Raw genomic sequence first — 18,874 nt, 5'->3', positions numbered from 1 at the left:
AGATCCTTAGGTGCCAGCGCCTTATCTCAAGGCATAAGACCCGAGCAGGATCAGATGCTATAGGGAGTGGAGCACAGACCTGAGGGTAAAGATAAAGAGATTGGGCCCATTGTGGAATCTCCAGTTCCTTTCAGATTCTTCATAGTTATCCAAAACCAGCAGCAAACAGGCCACTCCACAAAGGTGTGCGAGCCCCTCCCAAAGAGAAGAGGACTATATCAGTGCACTCTCTGCACTGGCAGGGGTGGGGGAGCAGCAGTCTTCCTGCCTTCCTGCCCGCCTGTGACTATGCAGGTGCTCCTTTTCACCAACTCTCTGTCCTTCTGCAGGGCAGCAGCCTCCTGTCTGCCCGTGAGCTGTGGCCATGCCTGGGCTTCTCTTCACTGAGCTCCCTCAGCAGAGGCAGCTCTCCTCAAGGCCGCCCGCCTGCACCCATGCAGACCTCTTTTAACAAACCTGTCCCTTTCAGGGCAGCTCTTCTACCTGTCCCTTTCCCTAATAAACCTGCTCTTTAACTGTAACTGACGTCTCTATCTCGTGGAGAAATGCGCCTGGGAAACTCGCCGCGTCCCGTTGAAAGGGGAGCTCTGGTGATACCTTTCCCAGAGTGAACCCAAGGACCTTGCATTCCTAACTCCAAAAATGACATGAATGGGTAAGATTCAGGCTCTGGGCACCAGCAGTTCTGGCCTCAAGTCCAGGTCTGCTTTAAGTAGCTGGGTGGCCCTATGCAAGAAAGTCCACCTCCCTGGGCTTCATTTTTCTTTCTTATGAAATGGGATGACCACCCTACCCGGCAAGAGTGCTGAGAGAATTAAAGGAGACAGACCCTGCCGTATAGTGAGAGCTCAACATTGGCTACTTCGAGGACTCAGGCATGCCCTTTGAGGCCTTGGGAGTCCCTCTGGCATCCCTGGGAAGGAGTGGGAGGTTTAGTTATGTTCCTACCCAATGTTTGACACAGTTTTATTTTATGTTATGCAGCAGGAAAATGGGATGTTTCCCGTCAATGAGAATGCACACAGGCAGTTTCTACCATGCCAGGGACTGTTTAAATAGGTAATCCAGGCCAGCAGCTGAGTTTGTCCAACCCAGCAGTAGACAAGCCTTGATTATCACGACTTCAGTGCGGGGGGGGGGGGGGGGGGGGGGGAATCTATCAGGCTTGTCCAAAGCCACCTGACATAGCAGGAGCAAAGGGATATTTGCATCAATTAGCAAATTGACGAGTGCAAACAATTAGCATATGTTTGCATAAGCCCCACAAACAACATGGCCTATTTTTCTGCCAGTTTTCAAGTTAAAATGTGACTGCATTGCTCTACAAATGATTTCACTACAGGGCACTTTACTGTGAAAGAGTTTGATGGTTACTTGAGCTGGGCAATAAAGAGTCAGAAGTGAGAGAGAAAGAAGGGAGCCCTGAACCCCATCTGCAGGGTCTTCCATAATGCTCAGACGGCCTAGTTGGTAGAAGAAAAAGTTGTGGGAAACTATATATATATATATATATATATATATATATATATATATACACATATAGGTGTGCTTGTATACACACACACACAAATTAGAACAATGAAGAAAACCCCAATTTCACCCTCAAATTAGCTCTCCCTAAAACATCTTGATCACTGTTTTTGAGGACTAGATCTATCAGCCTATAAATAATGGTGCATAACACAGAATGGAAAGGGGCCACTGGGCCTGCGTGTCCACATGCGCACAGTGGTCTCAGGAGGTGACCAGATCCACCCTGCCTGGAACTCTGCACCATACAGTTTCCCTTTGCTCCTTACGGGCTGCTGTCCACTCCATCTGTTCTCATTCCTGAAACAGACAATACACATAGATGGGGGACAAGTATGGGGTGGATGAGCTCATCAGAGGCTATCCCCAAATTGGCAGCCCATGATTTGGAATCAAGCCAGTTTGGAAGTGGTGGGTGAGAAGGAGACCTATTCTGGGGGCTCAGATGGGAGACTTTCAATTCTCCTTTCCTTCTGGTTGGACAAAGGCACAGTTCTGACGAACGCCTTCGGAGAAGTGGTCATTCTCTTAACCTGGATGAAGAAATTCTCCCAGCTCTAAGTATCCAGACCAGGATACCCTCCTCATCTCCATATCATTTCAAATGTGCGTCTCTTCCTTTGATATTATTATCTTCATACCCTTGACCATTCATCCTACTCTAGGCTTTAGACTTATCCTCAAAGTCATCATTCTTCAATTGGCCCCAAGGCCAGTCATCCCTCGGATGCTGTGAATAATCTACAGAGTGAATTCCTGTATTTATTACAACTCTAATTATTGTCCGTGTTTTAATTGATGCTGTATTTATTTCTGAGACAGTTCTGTACAGGCAGCAGCGACGGTGCCCCATGCTTCTCTTTCATCCTCTATCATGCTAGCAACCAGGCTGGCAAATGTTTAATAAACTGGATTTTTATTTTTTTGCATGTTTTTGAATTGTTGAAGAACAATGGTGGGTGCTGGGATATGAAGTTGAACTTAAGAGCATGGAAATAACACTGTCATGAAATCTGCAAGAACAAAGCACAGGAGTGGTGAAAGAGTGAAATGAAAAAAGATATAATATAGATCAGTGCACAGCAAAAAGCAGGCTCTCTAAACATTGCAGTCCCCACCTACTCCCACATCCCCTCAGCTTGGAAGCCCCCCTTTCTCATCCTACTCTTTCTTCCATCATCTGCCAGTGTCAAGCTCACGTGGCCGATGGTGTTGCCCTGGATGTACTGTTCAATTTGTGATGGGTTCCTTGCTAATACAAGGCAGGGACCTCAAGTCTGGCAGTCTCGCCATCCACAGACAAGTGTCCAGTGAAGCTGAATTGTATGTCCGGGAAAGGCCTTCTATTCAATAGTAAGACTGGGGATTCTCTAGTCTCAAGCTCTAGCTGAACTTTGTAGTTAACTTTGATCCAAAGATATGTCAGCTTACGTCTTGCTGAAAAAACCTTAAAGTATATATGGGAGGTTGATGTTTCTTCTTCTATCTCATAAGTGCTAATGCAGAAACCCTGGGCCTCAAGGAATCCCAGGTCATGTACCTTCCATAGGTTACTTTGCCATAAGTTACCTGGATCTGGCAAAGAGATGAAAATGAAGAGATGTTAATAGTTTTGACCAAAGTTAAGTACACAAATATCAGTGCTAGGTTATTGAAAAAGGATAAAGTGATGAAAAAAACAATTTCTAAAGAGGGGCTATCCTGGGGGCAGAATACTTATGTGCATCAAGGGAGGATTTTTATATATATTATACAAAGAGGGAGATTTATCTGTATCATGAATCCTAACCACCATGGTTCCAAAAATGTAGAACCCTTCATCACATCAAAATAAATTGTTCTTAGATGACATGAGATTATAGATGCTCACTGGTAAAGTGCCAGCTTTAAGGTCAGGGCAAAAAAATCTCCTCCTTCTGTTTTATATCAGGCCCTTCCTAGCTCACGGAGCTGAGGCATGTCCTCAGGGCACCTTCAATGGGCTAGGCCCAAGCCTGGGAAGGGCTCCTGAAACAACAGCGAAGCCTCTGCTCCAGTCCTAAGTCACTTGGTCTAGAGCCAGGGCAACAAGGACACTGTACTTACAGATACTGTGAAAACCCCATTGCCAAGACATGGAAAGGAAGTAGGTAACACTGGGACACATTCTCTGCATGTCAGAGTTCACTAGAAAACCACAGGGCACTACAAAGGTGTACAAGAAGTATTGGGGGGCATGACCTATGCTCAGGGGAGACAGGAAGATACTGGAGGTGGGAAGTGGGATGTGGGAGGCTCTAAAACCAGAAGGAGGAGCAGGTATTGGAAACCAGCAGGCAGATGAGGCTCACTGCATCAAGGTCTGGGGCCAGGGTATCAGCCAGAGAGGTGAGTCAGCAGGGAAAATTGACGTAGTCATCTGGGTCAGTGCCCCCCACCTTGCTGGCACGCTGGTGGTGGATGCTCATGTATTCATTGCTGGTCTTCAGAGATGGGGCATGGAACCAGGAAGTTACAGATACCTGGGAAGAACCAAAACAGGGTTTTAGCTTCTCACCAGGCAGATTTCCACAGAGGGAATGTATGGTTGCTGACTTCAAAGACACAGGGGTGGTTGAGATTCATCAAGTGGCTCAGCTCTGGAGATTTTCAGGGAGGTGTCTTACATAGACAATGGGATAACACTAAGATATAACATGGGCAGGAGATGCTCAGACTAAAGTCACGTGGCTAAGCATAGGTCTGAAGGAGACCCAGCTACTAGGGTAATTTCCCCTCTGGGGCTGTATGACATGACTTGTGGAATAAATATGTGTCTTCTTAGGGAATTATTCAAAGTCAAGTGAATCATCCTCTGCACTTCCATTGGGCTCAGAAAGGGCACACCATGTCATGACAGTGCATTCTGGGAAGGGGCTGGGTGTGAAGGGGAGGAAGGCGGTGCATGGCACAGTGGTGAGCAGTGCTTCTTCCCCAGACAGAACCCACAGGAACATCTTGGAGAACAGGACTTCCCCATGACCCCGAACACGGCACAACTACTGTAACATCCACACAAGAAGGCAGAGGTGGGGACATTCATGTATTTAAACACAAGTGCTGGGAACCAGAAGTTCAGCTCCTGCATATAGCAGGTGCTCAGTAAGAGGTCACTGAAAGGAACTGTTATTCTTGGTACTTTACCAAAGAGGAATTGAGTAGCAGCTTGTTTTAAAACTATATCTCCCATTGCTCATCATTTGAGATCACTTTAATTGGCTTAAAAATATATTTCCTGTGAATGTCAAAATATTCATCACTGATTATATCCACCTTGTAAAACTGTTTCATCAAGATTTTAGTATCAAGTAGTGGGAATGAGACAATCAAGCAGGGAAGATAAGATATGAGCAAGGACAGGCCTTGGTGAGGGCCTGCATGGTCACAGGAAAGATCAAGAGCAAAGGGCAGAATGATGGGCACTGCAGGGCCATACCTAAGCTACTGGCAGGGACAAGGCCAAGTTCAAGAGGCTGGAGGTGTCTGGAGCAGAGCTGTTATTTATTGCTGTGCACGACACTTCCCTTTTTAGACCGCTACATGATTGTTCCAGGGACTGCATTTCTCAGCCTCCCCTGAAGATAAGTATGCTTAGTCACATGATTAATTATGGCCAGTGGGACAGGAGTGGAAGTGCTGTGTGAAATTTTAGGGTCGTGGTCACCTTCTCCCTCTCTCCTGTGTGGTAGAAGGCAGGCTGGTCCTGCAGACTGAGCACTGACTATGACCTAGGCAAGACTTGGGTTGGTGGAGCAATGGGAAAGCACCTGAGCGCCTGGATGACCTTATGGCTCAGGCCAACTCCTTCTGCCCCCACCCCCCACCTTTACTTGAGAGGAAAATAAATTTCCATCCATTGTTTTAGGGTCTGTTGCATTTGCTTAGTCTACATCCTCATTGAAACAAGGATATTTGCCAAGCTTAGTTTTTCCTGCCTCCTGCGGTAATAGTGTGGGCTACCTTAGAGAACATAATGTTTTCTTAATTTGGGAAAGCAAAGATGAATGGATAGATTAAAGGCTTTTTTACCCATCTGCTAATGGCCACTGATAGAAAAATGAGTCACCTAGTCCATTCCTAGATTTCCAAAGGAAACCTCCTCCCCATGGTGTGGAATCCTGTCCACACCCTAACATCTGCCAGGCTGACACGCTTCCACTCATGAGTAAATCCCCTCCTCTCATATTAAAGTTTACTCGGAAGCTCTTCCTCATATTCAGGTGAGGTTGGGTAGCTGCCAACACCTCAAGACCTTCTAGACCTAGAATCTCTTCCACCTGAACATCCTCCACATATTTTCCGAGTGACCATCTATCAACCCTACTAAACACTCATTGATCTAAGAAATGCTGGGCGAAAGTTACACAACTAACTAAACCTACCACAGTTGTTGGGGAGTCAGTCTACCGACACCATCAAAGGCAGAAGCTGATACAACCTGTTCCCCACTCCAGGCCTGGCTGCTGCGGGGCAAGCCCGCGCCCTCGCCAAGCTGCCTCCGGATAAGAGTCCAGCTCTCACCAGGGTCTCGGGTCGGCCATTCCGGCCGCGGTTGCCAATCAGGGGCACCGCGGAGCTTACCTGCGGTGGGGTCGGGGGCGCCAAATCTCCGGGACCGGGGAGAGGTACCTCCGGCGTAACTAAGGGGGACAAGGGAGGCCGAAGTGATGAAGTGTTCTAGGGGTCCAGTTCCCCACCCAGCCCTGCCAGAACCCCTGGGAAGGAAAGCCGGACCCCGCGGAAGCTGGTTTTCCGGGAGAAGCAAGACTCCGGGCGCACGTCGGCCACCGCGCTGTTTCTGCAGAAGCAGGTCCTCGGCCCGTGCCCGTTCGCCTATTGGTCTAGCTGTCCCCCCGCCTGAGCTCACCCTCTCCCCGCGCCCACCCGCGCAGCGTCTGCTGCCCACTTGCCCTGCCCGCTCCTGCTCGCCCCGCCCCCTCCAGCTCTCCCCCCACCCCCCAGCCCCGCGCCCCGCTCACCCCACCCGGGCTCACCCGCGGAATCCGCCCCGCGAGCGCGCCGAGGGCAGGCGCTGTAGATGTTCTCGGCGCGCGGCCGCGGGGACGCGCGGGGCGCGTGGGGCCGGGGCCGCCGGGAAGCCGCCGGGGCGCGCGTTCTCACGGCCTGTCTGGAGACCCGCCTGGCGAGACCTGCCCGTGCAACCGCAGCGAAAGAGGGAAGGACAATGGAGTCAGAGGCGCGTGGCCATGCGGCCCCCTCCCTCGGGTCTAAGGAGCCCAGGCCGCCCCTGTCCCTGCGCCCGGGGCTCACCGTCAGAGAGCGCAGAACGCGGGGCACAGCCCTGCCCCCACCTGAGAACGAGGGGGCCCAGGCCGCGCGTCCCTGCCGGCCTTCTCTCAGCCCCCGCCCCGTCCCGTCCCTGTCCGCCCCTCCCACCCCCCAGTCGCTGCTCGTCCAAAGCGCCTGGGGTTTTCCGGGCAGAATCTAGGGGGATCTCATCACTCTGGCTTCTTAGGGCAGCTTCGCTTTCCCTGGCGAGCCCAACGCTCACGTTTCCTCCTTTGAATGACTCTTCTCAGCACCAGCCCCAGAAGCGCCAGCAGGATTAGGCTCAGGGTGGTCGGGATCAGGATGTGAGATTTCGGGGTTTCGGTCCCTGACTTGTGGCCGTGGTGAAAGGCTCTGCGGAGGGAAGGGGAGGGGGAGCGGGCCGAGGTCCGCGTGGAAGGGCGGGTGAGAGACAACTTGACAGGCCCGCGGATTTGGAGCCGCCTCCCAGCTGGTCCCTTTGTAAACAGAATTCTAGCCCCCCTCCCTCCCTCCACTCCCCCCAGCTTGTCTGAGCCTCATTTCCTGGGAAACGGGTGTGGAAAAACCTGGTTGACAAGGACCGCTCCAATGGTGAAACAAAACAAGGGAGATGAGGACTTGCTGCAGCAGCCACTAAACGTTAGGGTCCTCCCCACTTTCTGCACCTCAGTTTTCTCACAAGGTTTTTGAGATGCTAAGAGTTACTTCTGCCAAGGAAGTCCCCCCCCCCCTCGTTAAGCCAGGACCCCTGGGAAGAAGGAGCGCACCCTGCTGCTCCTGGTTTTCCTCCGGAAGCAAGGATGCCGGTGCACGCTGGCGCTGGCGAGGTGGCACATACTGATAGCACAGTGCCCAGCACATAGTGAAGACTAAGACAACGTGGCTTGAATTGATGTGCACTCTTTTCCACTGGTAGATTAGTGTAATTTACTGAAACTAGGAATCAGGAGAACTCGTTCTCCTTGAAAACATTTAGCCCCCATGACTTCAGTTTATTTAGCTATAAGACTCAAATGATGTCGAAGTGAGGAAAGGGTTCCTTAAGCCAAAGTAAATCCAATTTGAGGTGTTTTTGAAGTCTGCTATGATGCTGTCCCCCTAGTGGCCCATTGCATCACTTTCCTGGCTTGCTCTCCTGCCTTTAGACCCATGCTGGCAAATCGGAATATAGAAAGTGAGCTGCAGATGTAATATTAAATTTCCTGGTAGCCACATTAGAAAAGCAAAAGGAAACACAAGAAGGTTATTTTAAGTTAATAGTTCCGTAGTTAATTTTATTCTCATTTAGTTCCCTATCAAAACTTCTGAATGACTGTTGGATGACTGGCAGATTTGGGGCTCATTTCTACAGGATTTCCTGCTGAGGCACTGACATGTATTCATAGGTATTATATGTCATGGTGGCCCTCTAGAGATAAAGTGAAACTTTGCTGGGGTGCTAGTCTATCCTGGCTAGCGGAGGGCTCTTACCTCTGCTTGGGGTGGTGGATGTCACTGGTTGTCTGGGGCTTGAGCAGCCCCTTCTGAGCTGAGGTCTTTAAGGCTTCGTTAGATGGCAGGACGGTTGGGGGATTGGCACCTGCTACTAAAGATGCCCTGGAAACTTGAGGGTGGTGAGTGGTTGTGATGATGGAGGAGGGGGAGGGTGCTGGAGGAACCTTGGTCCTCAGAGCTGGTGTGGTTACTGTAGGAGATAATAAGAAAAAGTCACTTTTCATATATACTCGCCGGCAGGGTTGGTTCACCATCACTTTCTTAAATTCATTCTAACTGGGCTATCTTTGTTTTTGCAGTCCTGGTGGCCTGAAATAACTTCTTACCATGTCCCCTGCACCTAGTAAATTCTACTTCTATTTGCTTCATACACCATTTTATCCAGGAAACCCTCCTTGACTTTGAGGCAGAAGAGCTTGTCCTCTGAGTATGGAGAAAACATTGCTCCTAGTTCAATTTCCACTTTGCCTTTGCTATACTTTTTTTAAAAAAATTATTTATTTATGCATACAAGAACTGGTGTACAAGTTAGAGGTGCAAGGGGTGAGAGGAGTGAGACAGAGTGACCAGAGACAGAGTGAGGAATAGAACAGGTAGATTGATGAAATACACTGCTGAGGGGAACAGCAAGAGACAAGAGAGGTCTGCTGTGCCATGGGGTCACCTTCCTGGCCGGGGATCAAACTTGTGCTGCAATGGCTGCAGATAGCGTCATAGAACTGCGGCTTAACTCCTTGCACCACCAGGGAGGCTCCTGCCTTTGCTAAATTTATATGCTTATCTCTTCTCCCACATCCTACCTACCAGCCATCACCTGGGTATAAGATGCACTCAGTTTATCCTTCTTGGCATCCTACAGGGACCCCTGATTAATGTATCTATTTCACAGGGTAGATGTGAAGATATGGAAATATTGCATACCAAATGCGTTTAAAACAGGAAAATGTTTTACATTGTAATGTAAATGTTTTACATTTTACATTGAAATTACATTGAATTACATTGAAATTACATGGAAATTACATTGAATTACATTTTTACATTGAAATTACATTGAAAATGTTCTACAATGTAAAAGTTTCATCAATTTCATCAGAAATTTCATCAGATTTATCTTTTTATAGCAAAAGAGCTGTTAAAATCACTCTCTGCTAGCCAGTAGAGACAGTTCTAAGGGAGCATGAGGACCTCTGGTGGGGAAATCTCTGCACTACCTTGTTGTCTGCAATCATTCCTAAGAACTAGATTTTGTGACTGGAGCCCCAACGTCATTACTAGTGGTGCCACCTGTTGGTGACGATTAAGTTCTGAAACCAGCAGGTTGTAGGATGATGTTGAAGGAGGGAGACAGCCTCTTTCAGGGATCACATCTCGCTGAAGGCAGGGTAATACACACTTGAGACTCAGTTCTGCTCTGCCGGCCAGTCTGTGAACTGAACACATCCCCCTTCTCCATTTTCATGTCACATCATCTCTTCCACTCTCACCCCACGTGAACTGACCTTTGGATATAAACTTAGAAGAACTGGAATGTGCAGGCATCTGGACCCATGGGGCCATTGGCATATGTTGAAATTCATGAAAGCGCTGTGTAGGCTCAGTAATTGGCTCCTCTTCTGAGAATGGTGCATACTCTGTTGGAGGCAAGAGGAATACACTGGTGTGCCCCGGGAGGAGACTGAAGCCTGAAGGGGCTGTTGCTATGAGCTGCAGCTGACTCAGCCCAGGTGGATGGCAGTGAGGGGATGATGGCAGGATCCACCTAGAGGGGAAAGGGAACTGAACTAATGGCTTCCCTAGAAGACATATTCTTTCAACCTAACACAGTCAGTTTTCCCTAGAAAACTATCAGAGGTGGGCCTCCCCTGGTGGCACAGAGGTTGAGCTCTGGGATGCAAAGCTGCCCGTAGCCTCTGCAGCGCCGGTTAGGTCCCCAGCGAGGGTCCCACATGGCGCGCAGACCTCTCCTGTCTCGCCTGCTGCTCCCCTCAGCAGTGTACTTCGTCAGTCTGCCTGTTCTGCTCCCCGCTCTGGCTCTGGTGAATTCTCTCACCCTCCTGTGCTTCTGACTGTACCCAGTGCTTGTATAAACAAACAAACAAACAAACAAATAAATAAATAAATAACAAAAACAAACAAACAACAACAAAAAAGAAAACTATCAGAGGCCCCTGGGATTCTAGGCTGTTGAATTAGTGCCACATATATGAGAAGAATTTGTTGGAGAAAAGGAAAAAGATAGAACTTAAGAAATAAAAGGAAAGTATCAGATTACAAAGTAACAAGTTTGGCCTGTAAATGTGGCTTGAAAAATGAGTGTCTTTCCTATATACTTGAGACAGTTATTTCCTTTTACTTCCAATTTCCTTTAGTCTCAGAGCCTCGTGTTAAGCTCAAAACCCACCCCCTTGTTCCCTAGTCAGATGCATATAATCCAATATAAGGAGAGAAACTATCTTGTTGCTTTCTTAAAATTTACATATAACATTCTGGGGACCATGAAGTTAATTGTCTATTTAGTGTCAGCTACAAAAATCCCAGTTATTATTGAACTGGCTGTAGCTTCAGCGTCTGTTTCATGGTTAATCCCACTTTTCTTGGTGGAAACATTTCCTGGGTGGGCTGAGCCTCTGTCAGGTGGGGCACCTACCACTGCGGACATTCAGGATGACTTGCTGGGTCCTGCCCCAGTCTGTTTTCTGGCCTGCTCCACATGCATAGATGCCACTGTCACTCTTGGCCAGATTTGTCACCTCAACTAGGTACACATTCTTGTTTGGACAATATTTCAGGGAGACTCGTCTCTTGTATTCCTTCTTGACAAAGTTCTGGTTGGAAATCACAGTAGCACATATTCTAGAGTCAGTCATCTTCCGGCACAGATATATCCGCACGTATGTTTCAGGAAGCGGGCACTCGATGGTAATGGATCCACCCAGAATACCCTCCAGCTTCATTTCTGGGAGGAACCTCAGAGCCCCAGAAACTGTAGGAAGAGGAAATTAATGTAGAGGATGTGCCATCCGCAGCTAGAGACCAACACCAGCCACGTCCCCAACTCGAATCCTCTTTCCAAACACAGCCCAGGAGCCAGTCCAGTCTAATGATCATCCCCAGAATGAGTCCTATTTCCATTATCAGCTTAAGCCTCAGCCAGCCCTTGCATGAAACTGGTCTCTTACTCTCCCCTCATCCAACCCCATTTACAGCTTTAGTCTCGCTCTGTGTTCATTCCCAGGAGTATGCCCAGAACTGAATCTCAGCCAAACCTTAATGAAACTCTCAGCCTCATCACCAAACCTATGTGACCCAGACACCAAAAGATCCCCCAATATAGTTAAGACTACTGTCCCACTGTAAGGAGAGATGATGTGCCATGGTGACTCAAAGAAGTATGTGACTCCCAAGTGACTTCAGGGTGTTAGGAGGCATGGTGTGGTTCTGCTGTAACAGGTTTTCCTTTTTAATTTGGTTTTGCTCATATCTGTACAGCCAGAATAACCACTCCCCAGCTGAATGAACTCAGCCGTTCAGCAAGTGCTGACTTTCCTTCATGTAAGAGTAACACAGCTGGCAACCTCCCCCCACAGAGCAAGTCACTCAGTGTGTAACATGTGAATGGCCGCTCAGCAGCACAGTCAACCCCATGGCAGAGACACACAGGGTCTCTTGGAGGCAACCTGACCCAGGCTGTGGCAGAGGGATGTTGTCATTTGAGGAAGACTTTCTAGAAGAAATGATATCTAAGCTCTGACCTAAAGGACTTTGGCATAAAGGGCAACTGAGGAATGATGATGCTCTTCACTGAGGCAAGGGACGTAGGAGGGACAGTGAGGGCACACGTGAGTGTATTTGTACAGAAAATACGAGTGGGGGCTGTGGAGCAGGCAGGGATAGTACAATGTATTCTGTGAATCCCTGACATTAAAAAGCTTATGTTTTAACCAAGGAAAGGCAGATTTACTGCAGTTGAGGCTGCTGGAGTAGAGGGTGAGAGTATGTATAGCTCTCAGCAAGTGTCTGCATATTTTTGGGAAGAGGGTTTGCAGGGCATAGTGTGTGTATGGGGTGGAGAGAAGTTCACCAACTTCCTAAAATTCATCCACAGAGCACCATTATGAATATCTCCAAGAAGCTGAGCTAAATAATGGGAGTCAGGATAAGAAGTAAACTTGAAGGTTCTGGGTGAGCAGAGAGATTGAAGATGTTCTGGGCAGGGAGGAATGTGGACAACAGTGAGTGGTAGAAACCATGTGGAGTGTGAGATAGGAGTAAAGAAGGGGCTGAAGGGAAGCATTTACAGGAGCATGCTAAAACCTAAATGCATAGCTGCTGTTAAACTGATGGAGAGAGGTGCCAGTCAGAGATGCATGATCTGACATGGAAACCCTCAGAGCTGTAAATCATCAGAAACTCTGATGTGTGAGGAGCCTCCTGATTGGAATGTGCTAATGGAAGGATGACCTGTTCCAAGGACAAAGACCCCATCAAAGGGGTGTGGGAATCATCTGATGTATCCAGACATCCCACACCTGAGTGTTAAGCTCATTCTGGACAGTGAACACTCAAATGTTTTTAAACCATACTAATGAGAAAGGGGTGTGTGTGAAAGTTGTTTTCCCAAGAGCAAGATCTTCTAAAATGGACAGGGACGAGACAGAGCAGAGGGGGATCATCACCACTGCAGACACCTCCAGTCTCTTCCTCAGACTTTCTGGTAAAACTGGCTTGCCCAGATCCTGTTTTTTTTTTTTTCCTCCACAATTCATTTGTTGAAGCCGTATTAGGAGGTGGGAACTTTAAATGGTAATTGGGTTAGATGAAGTCAGGAGGGTGGAGCCTTCATAATGGGGTTAGTGTCCCTGTTTTCTCAATGGGCACAAGAAAAGCCCATGTGAGCACAGAGGGAGATGGAGGCCATCTTCAAGCTAGGAAGAGTACCCCCCCCCAACTCCCACCCCATTTGTTGGCTCCTAGATCTTAGAACTTCTATCTCCTAGAATGGTAAGAAATAAATCTGTTGCTTAAGCCATATACTCTATGGTATTTTGTTATAGCAGCCCAAGCTAGACATCCTCACCTTGCAAATACTGAATGGATAAAGCACAATGAAGCTGCTGGAGACGCTGGGCTCTGGTCTACAAGGAAAGATTGGTTGGCTATGTGAAAATGAACAGACCCCAACTCTCCTTGGATTTTATAGTAGGTTCTAACCTGTTCCCAAGACATAAAAAGCAGATTAACCGAACTAAGAAAAGATAGACAGAACTTCCTGATTTAGAAGTCTGAAATAGCCCTGTGTGCATACAGCTAGCTAAGATGCTGGTGACCTAGTTCTACCCTGTGCATGGTGATTACATCTTTAAAGGTTGGGGCCTAGGAACCAGCATTTAAAACAAACATTCCAGGTGCCCTTAAATTTTTGCAATTCTAGGCTCTATAACTACATTCACAAACAATTCTGGTGAAGAAAGCAAGGGGTGGGAGAAATTTTCTAATGAAACTAAACTGATTAATATTGTTATTTTCAAGAGGTGACATTAATCTCTGAACTACTGACTTGATTTTCAGTGGTGATGGCAGGGTAGGGGGATATATATATATAGAGAGAGAGTTTTAAAAGTCAGACTCTTGATATATAATTGGATGTAAATATACATTTGGAACATGGGGAAACCCCCTTAATTTTCATAATGCAAAATAAGGTGCAAGACTGTATGGCTGATGGCGGTGCTCTGGAGAGCAGTGGCTTTATCATCTGAAGTAATAGACTCTCAGGAAAGAAAGTCTGATATTTTCATGTTTTTCAAATGAAGTGTGGGTTTTTTAAAAAAGAATAAGGAGCATCTTACTCAATGCCCCTCTTCCATATATGCTAACTCGGTGTGTCCAGGCTGCTGCCAGCCCTTTACTCTATTACAATGAAGAAGGCCAGTCCTTCCGCTTGTATCCTGCACCCACACTGCTCACCTTCTTTGGAACTTCTCTTCTGTAATCACCTTTTTTCTGTCCTCACATTACTGGTTGTCTTTTCTGGCATCGCCCTGGATTGCATGCGTACCCTGGGATCCCCCTTATTGAAAGCCCCCTCGGTTGACCTTTTACCTCTCCTTCAGTGGCCATTCCTCTTCTCTGTTCTCTTTCTCAACCAGACCTTGGAAAATCGCCAAACCACTGTCATGCAGTCCCAATTCTCTTTCACCTACCCCTGTCAGAATTTTGTCCCTGACATTCCACTGAAACTGATCTGGTAAAGGTTACTAAAACATTCTTTGTTGTCAAGTTTGATGCTCACTTCTTTCTCTTCATCTTACTTGCCCTCTCTGCAGCCAGTAACTGGACCCTCTCACCTTGAAACTCTTTCATCTCTTGGTTTCCCCAGCACAGAAGTCTCAATGGCCAGTCCTTTCAATCTCCGTATTTACTTTTCCTTCTCTACCCCCTCACAAGGTTGGACCACCCTCGGGCTTGGAACCTGGGCCTGTTCTTTTCTCTGGCCTTCCTTATTCTCTATTCTCTCCCCACACTAACTCATTTATTCCCATCGCTTTCAATGCCAGCACTATATATGTATTTTCCCAAAACATGTCTCTCCAATCTTATCTTTACCTGCCTCTCTGATGTTTGTCTGTACTGGGACTCTACTTGAATATATGAGGTGTATTTAAAGCTTACAATGGAAAAAGGAGAACTCTTGATTTATCTTCTAAACCTGTTCTTTCACATGCTCTGCCCATCAGAAAATAGCACCAGCATCCATCCAACTGCTGAGGCTCAAAACTCATCCCCACCGGAAAGAATCAAGAATCAAAAATTTCAGGATCAAGTGTATGTCTATGTTGTTATGGGTTGAGGTAAAATGGCTCAAAAGCTTACATCATGTGATGTGGTATTTCCTTATTGTGGAACGCCACAGAGACTTTCCAGCAACATGGTTTTCCATGTGTCCCTCATGCACTGGGCCAGTGAGAATCAGGACCACCCCAACATTTGTAGGATTTGGGGCAATAGCGCTAATATTGGACCAAATACTATATATCTAAATACTTTAAAGTTATAAATCAACTTAAACTAAACTGTTGAATAAAATATGTTCTAAACTATCCTGACAAATTCACATCTTCCTTGGCTGTTCATACTAAAACACGGCAATGTCGAGGAAAACGGCCTCACACTACTTGCCTTTGGCCTCACTCTCCTTCCCTATCCCTGGCTTCTGCACATTCCACAGGGCCCTGATGCATACATGGTGGATTTTCCAGTTTTCAGGTACAAGTTCCATCTATCTCCTTACCATCTAGTCACTGGTGGCCACCCTTTGATAGGCCTAAGGGTCACCCCAGGATAGAAGACCCAGCATGAGGCTCATGTAGCCTTTGAAAGTGAAACTGGAGTCATTTGGATAAGGAGTTAAAGGTCCAGAAGTGGGGGAGTGGGTGTGGGATTGAGGCAGGCAGATCCTCTTGAGCCTTAAACTCATTGCCCCCTGGGTTTGGGCACAAATGGTGAATGCCTGAGCCCAGAGCAGGGACCCCTTTGGCCTGGCTGGAATGGTGCATCGTGGTAGTGGAACAATTCACTCCCACCTACCCCACTCCCTCTCAGTCTAAGTTTAGTTAGTCATCTGCAGTGCTCGCACTCTGCCTCTCAGAGTAACATTTCATTAAAACTAGATTCCCTCAGACTCTTAGGGTTTTCCATCTTCAACTCAACAGGCATTTGTTTTCTTCCATATTCGAGTTATCATGAAGAAAGCCAGAATACATAAAAAAAAAAAAAGTGTCCTTATGGGAACAATTCCCCTACTTGTGGCCATTTCGAACCCCATAAGACATCTGAGGTGTTTCCCCACTGCACTTACCTGGCAAGAAGTAAAGCAACCAAAGCCACAGTTCCATGGCTTCTTCCAGAGCAGGGTTACATCCAGGAGCCCCGGGAAACAGGGGCAGAGATCCACTGCTTGCCCAGGGGCCTGTCGCAATCTGCTGATTGTTTCAAAGAGATTTCTGGCCCTTACAGATAGAAAGGCTTGAAAATGAGGAAATACAACCTGTCTTGATTATAACTTGTTTTGATAGCCCAAAAAAGAAACTACCGATAAACCACAGCGGAAGTCAGGTTGAGAAAACATGGGTTCAGAATGGGTTGCCAGTGTTTGAGGTACTCAAGATGGTTACTTCAAACTGTTAGAAATCAGCAGGTTTAGTTTTTCTTTGACCTCCCATGCTTTATGTATATTCCCTGACTGCTGAGTCTGAGTCATTTACTTTAACCTTGTCTCCAGGAAAAAGGAGACTCATCACAGATTTCTCCATCTGAGGATGGCTTCCTGGACAGAAGTTGGGTTTGAAGACAGAAGATGCCGTTTGTTGTAACCATTGCCAGCCACCAATGTACTCATTTTAGCACCTACCATGCAGGACACTAATAGTTGATATGAGTTACCCTCTACCTTTCTCTGATCCTTCTTTTTATGTACAAGGTGAAGATGTAAGTAGACAATCCCTGGCATTTCCTCCTTCAGGACATCTTTCCTGAGCTGTCACCCCAACTTGTCCAGCACTTCAGATTGCCCTCTTCATATCTCTCCCCACTATCTGCCTAAGGTGCTGCCCACTGACAGGGACCCGGGCTACTGTTCATTCATTACAGGAGCAGTCCAAGAGCAGAGTGTGACAGATCACACAGCAGCTCTGCCAGTGTCCTGTCGGCCTACCAGGGCCATCCTTTGGGGTGTAGAGAAGGGAGGAGTGAGGCTCAGTGGTGGAGAAGAAAGATGCTGAGACAATCAGCCACGAGGTGTCATGGAAAGAACTTTGGATTCCAGAAAGAAGACCTGGATCCTGTCCTGACTTGGCACTTTCTAGCTTTGGGCCTTGGTCTTTACATTGATGAATGATGGATGGGTCCTGCTTTGCCTGCCTTGCAGGACATCCATGAAACTCAGTAGGAACCATGAATGTGGAAGCACTCTAAGAGCCCTTTACAATGGAGCTGTGCGGGTTGTTACTCATTGGAGGTGTCCCAAGACTTCATGCCTGGATGTTACATCATAGGCTGGTTCCTAGGCTCCCCAGCTCGAGGTGCTGCAGCCTCTTATGCCCTTTCTGGGAGGGCATGACTGATAGAAACTTCAGGCTCCTCTGCGTTTCTGAGCACGCTCCTTTCCACTGGCCCTGCCCACCACTTGTCAACATACAAAACAGCATCTGCTATTGAAATAGAATGTGAGGCTCAAAACAGGTGCAGAGGAAGTGTGGGGCATAGAGGAAGTGAGTGCATGGGGTGCATAGTCTGCCTGCCTACACCATGGGGGTCTGGCCAGCCCAGAGCAGCTGTAGCTATAATTTCCTCCAAGCACCAGCTGGGCCAGGGCGTCCATAGGCAGTGTTGGGCCTCTGGTTAGTATGGGCGCTGGAGGCCTCAGCGGGCATCAGCCTCCCTCCTGTCTCGGTGGGACACTCTTCACAGTGCCCTGCAGCTGTGACATAGTTGGGCTCTCACATTTGCTGGGCACAAGGCCTGGGATATCCTTGGAGAGAGAAAAACAAAATAAATGACTGAATGAATGTTGGCGTGAGTGTGACCCTGGGCGTGAGAGTGTGTGTGTGTGATGTGTGAGTGACGATTGGTGTATGGCTGTGGTGCGTAAGTGTGTGTGGTGTGTGACATTAAGTGAGGTGCAGTATGGGGTGTCTGTGTGTGTGCCTGTGTGTGGCATAATGATTTGTGTGTTGTATGTGATGTTTGAACATGCATTTTACGTGACTGTGTGTTGTGTGATATACATGAATGCTTGCATGATGTGTGTATGTGTGGTGTATGTGAGTGTGTGACTGTGTGATGTGAGTGAGCATGCTGTGTGTGTGTGGATATGTGCACCAAGCACTGGCTGGCTGGGTCTGGGGCCTGCCAAGTGTTGCTGAGGCTGTCTGGGGTGACAGTGCATTGGAGAGACCCTCATAGTATGTGAAGCCCAAAGAAAACCCTTAGAAACATCACATTGGGGCCTTAAGAGTAAGGATGAGCAGTCTGGGGATTGCCATGTCTGGAGTGGAGGGAAGCAAGCTCTCAGTCCTGGCCCCATCCCGTGCCTTTGGATGTTGCCAGCGTCTCAGGGTTGGGCCTCAAAAGAAGATTGACCCATGGCTAAATTTCAAAGCTGGAAAATTAATCATTTTATTCTCTTCTCCCTCTCTTTATTTCACATGTAAATCTCATTTCTCCTTCTGACTCTCAAAACTGCCCATTGCCCTTGCTCTCCTGTTCCCAAAAGGCCTGATAAGCTGAAACACACTCATGCGTGGGGGCTCAAGGGCTTAATGTCCCCCAAGGCCAAGGCTCAACCAAATAGGATGAACCTGATGGAAAAAATCCAGAGCCTAATAACAAGCAGGTAGAGGGAATAAATAAAACCAGATATGCGGCTGCCTCTGCCGCTAACTGCCAGTGAACTTACTGGAAAGAGGGAGGCTTTCACTTGGACACATAGTAAATCCGAGTAATTAAAACCCCCTTCCCCTGTGCGCTGGACTGGACAGTCAATGACGGGTAAGATCGG

General features: G+C 47.6%; 1 protein-coding gene across 1 annotated transcript; it reads right to left on the bottom strand.

The window, feature by feature from the left end:
- Nucleotides 1-3,902: 3,902 nt before the first annotated feature.
- Nucleotides 3,903-16,211, bottom strand: FCMR (Fc mu receptor; the record flags this gene model as incomplete). Its single annotated transcript, XM_084245519.1, has 7 exons — nucleotides 3,903-4,031; nucleotides 6,070-6,188; nucleotides 6,543-6,698; nucleotides 7,061-7,191; nucleotides 8,290-8,503; nucleotides 10,964-11,299; nucleotides 16,175-16,211. 7 exons carry the CDS (start codon nucleotides 16,209-16,211, stop codon nucleotides 3,903-3,905), a joined length of 1,122 nt encoding a protein of 373 aa, XP_084101645.1.
- Nucleotides 16,212-18,874: the final 2,663 nt, after the last annotated feature.

This window comes from Talpa europaea (genome assembly GCF_964194135.1).
Source record: "Talpa europaea genome assembly, chromosome: 10".
Lineage (NCBI taxonomy): Eukaryota > Metazoa > Chordata > Mammalia > Eulipotyphla > Talpidae > Talpa > Talpa europaea.
Note: the sequence above shows the minus strand (reverse complement) of the source record. Positions and strands in the feature narration are given on the sequence as shown.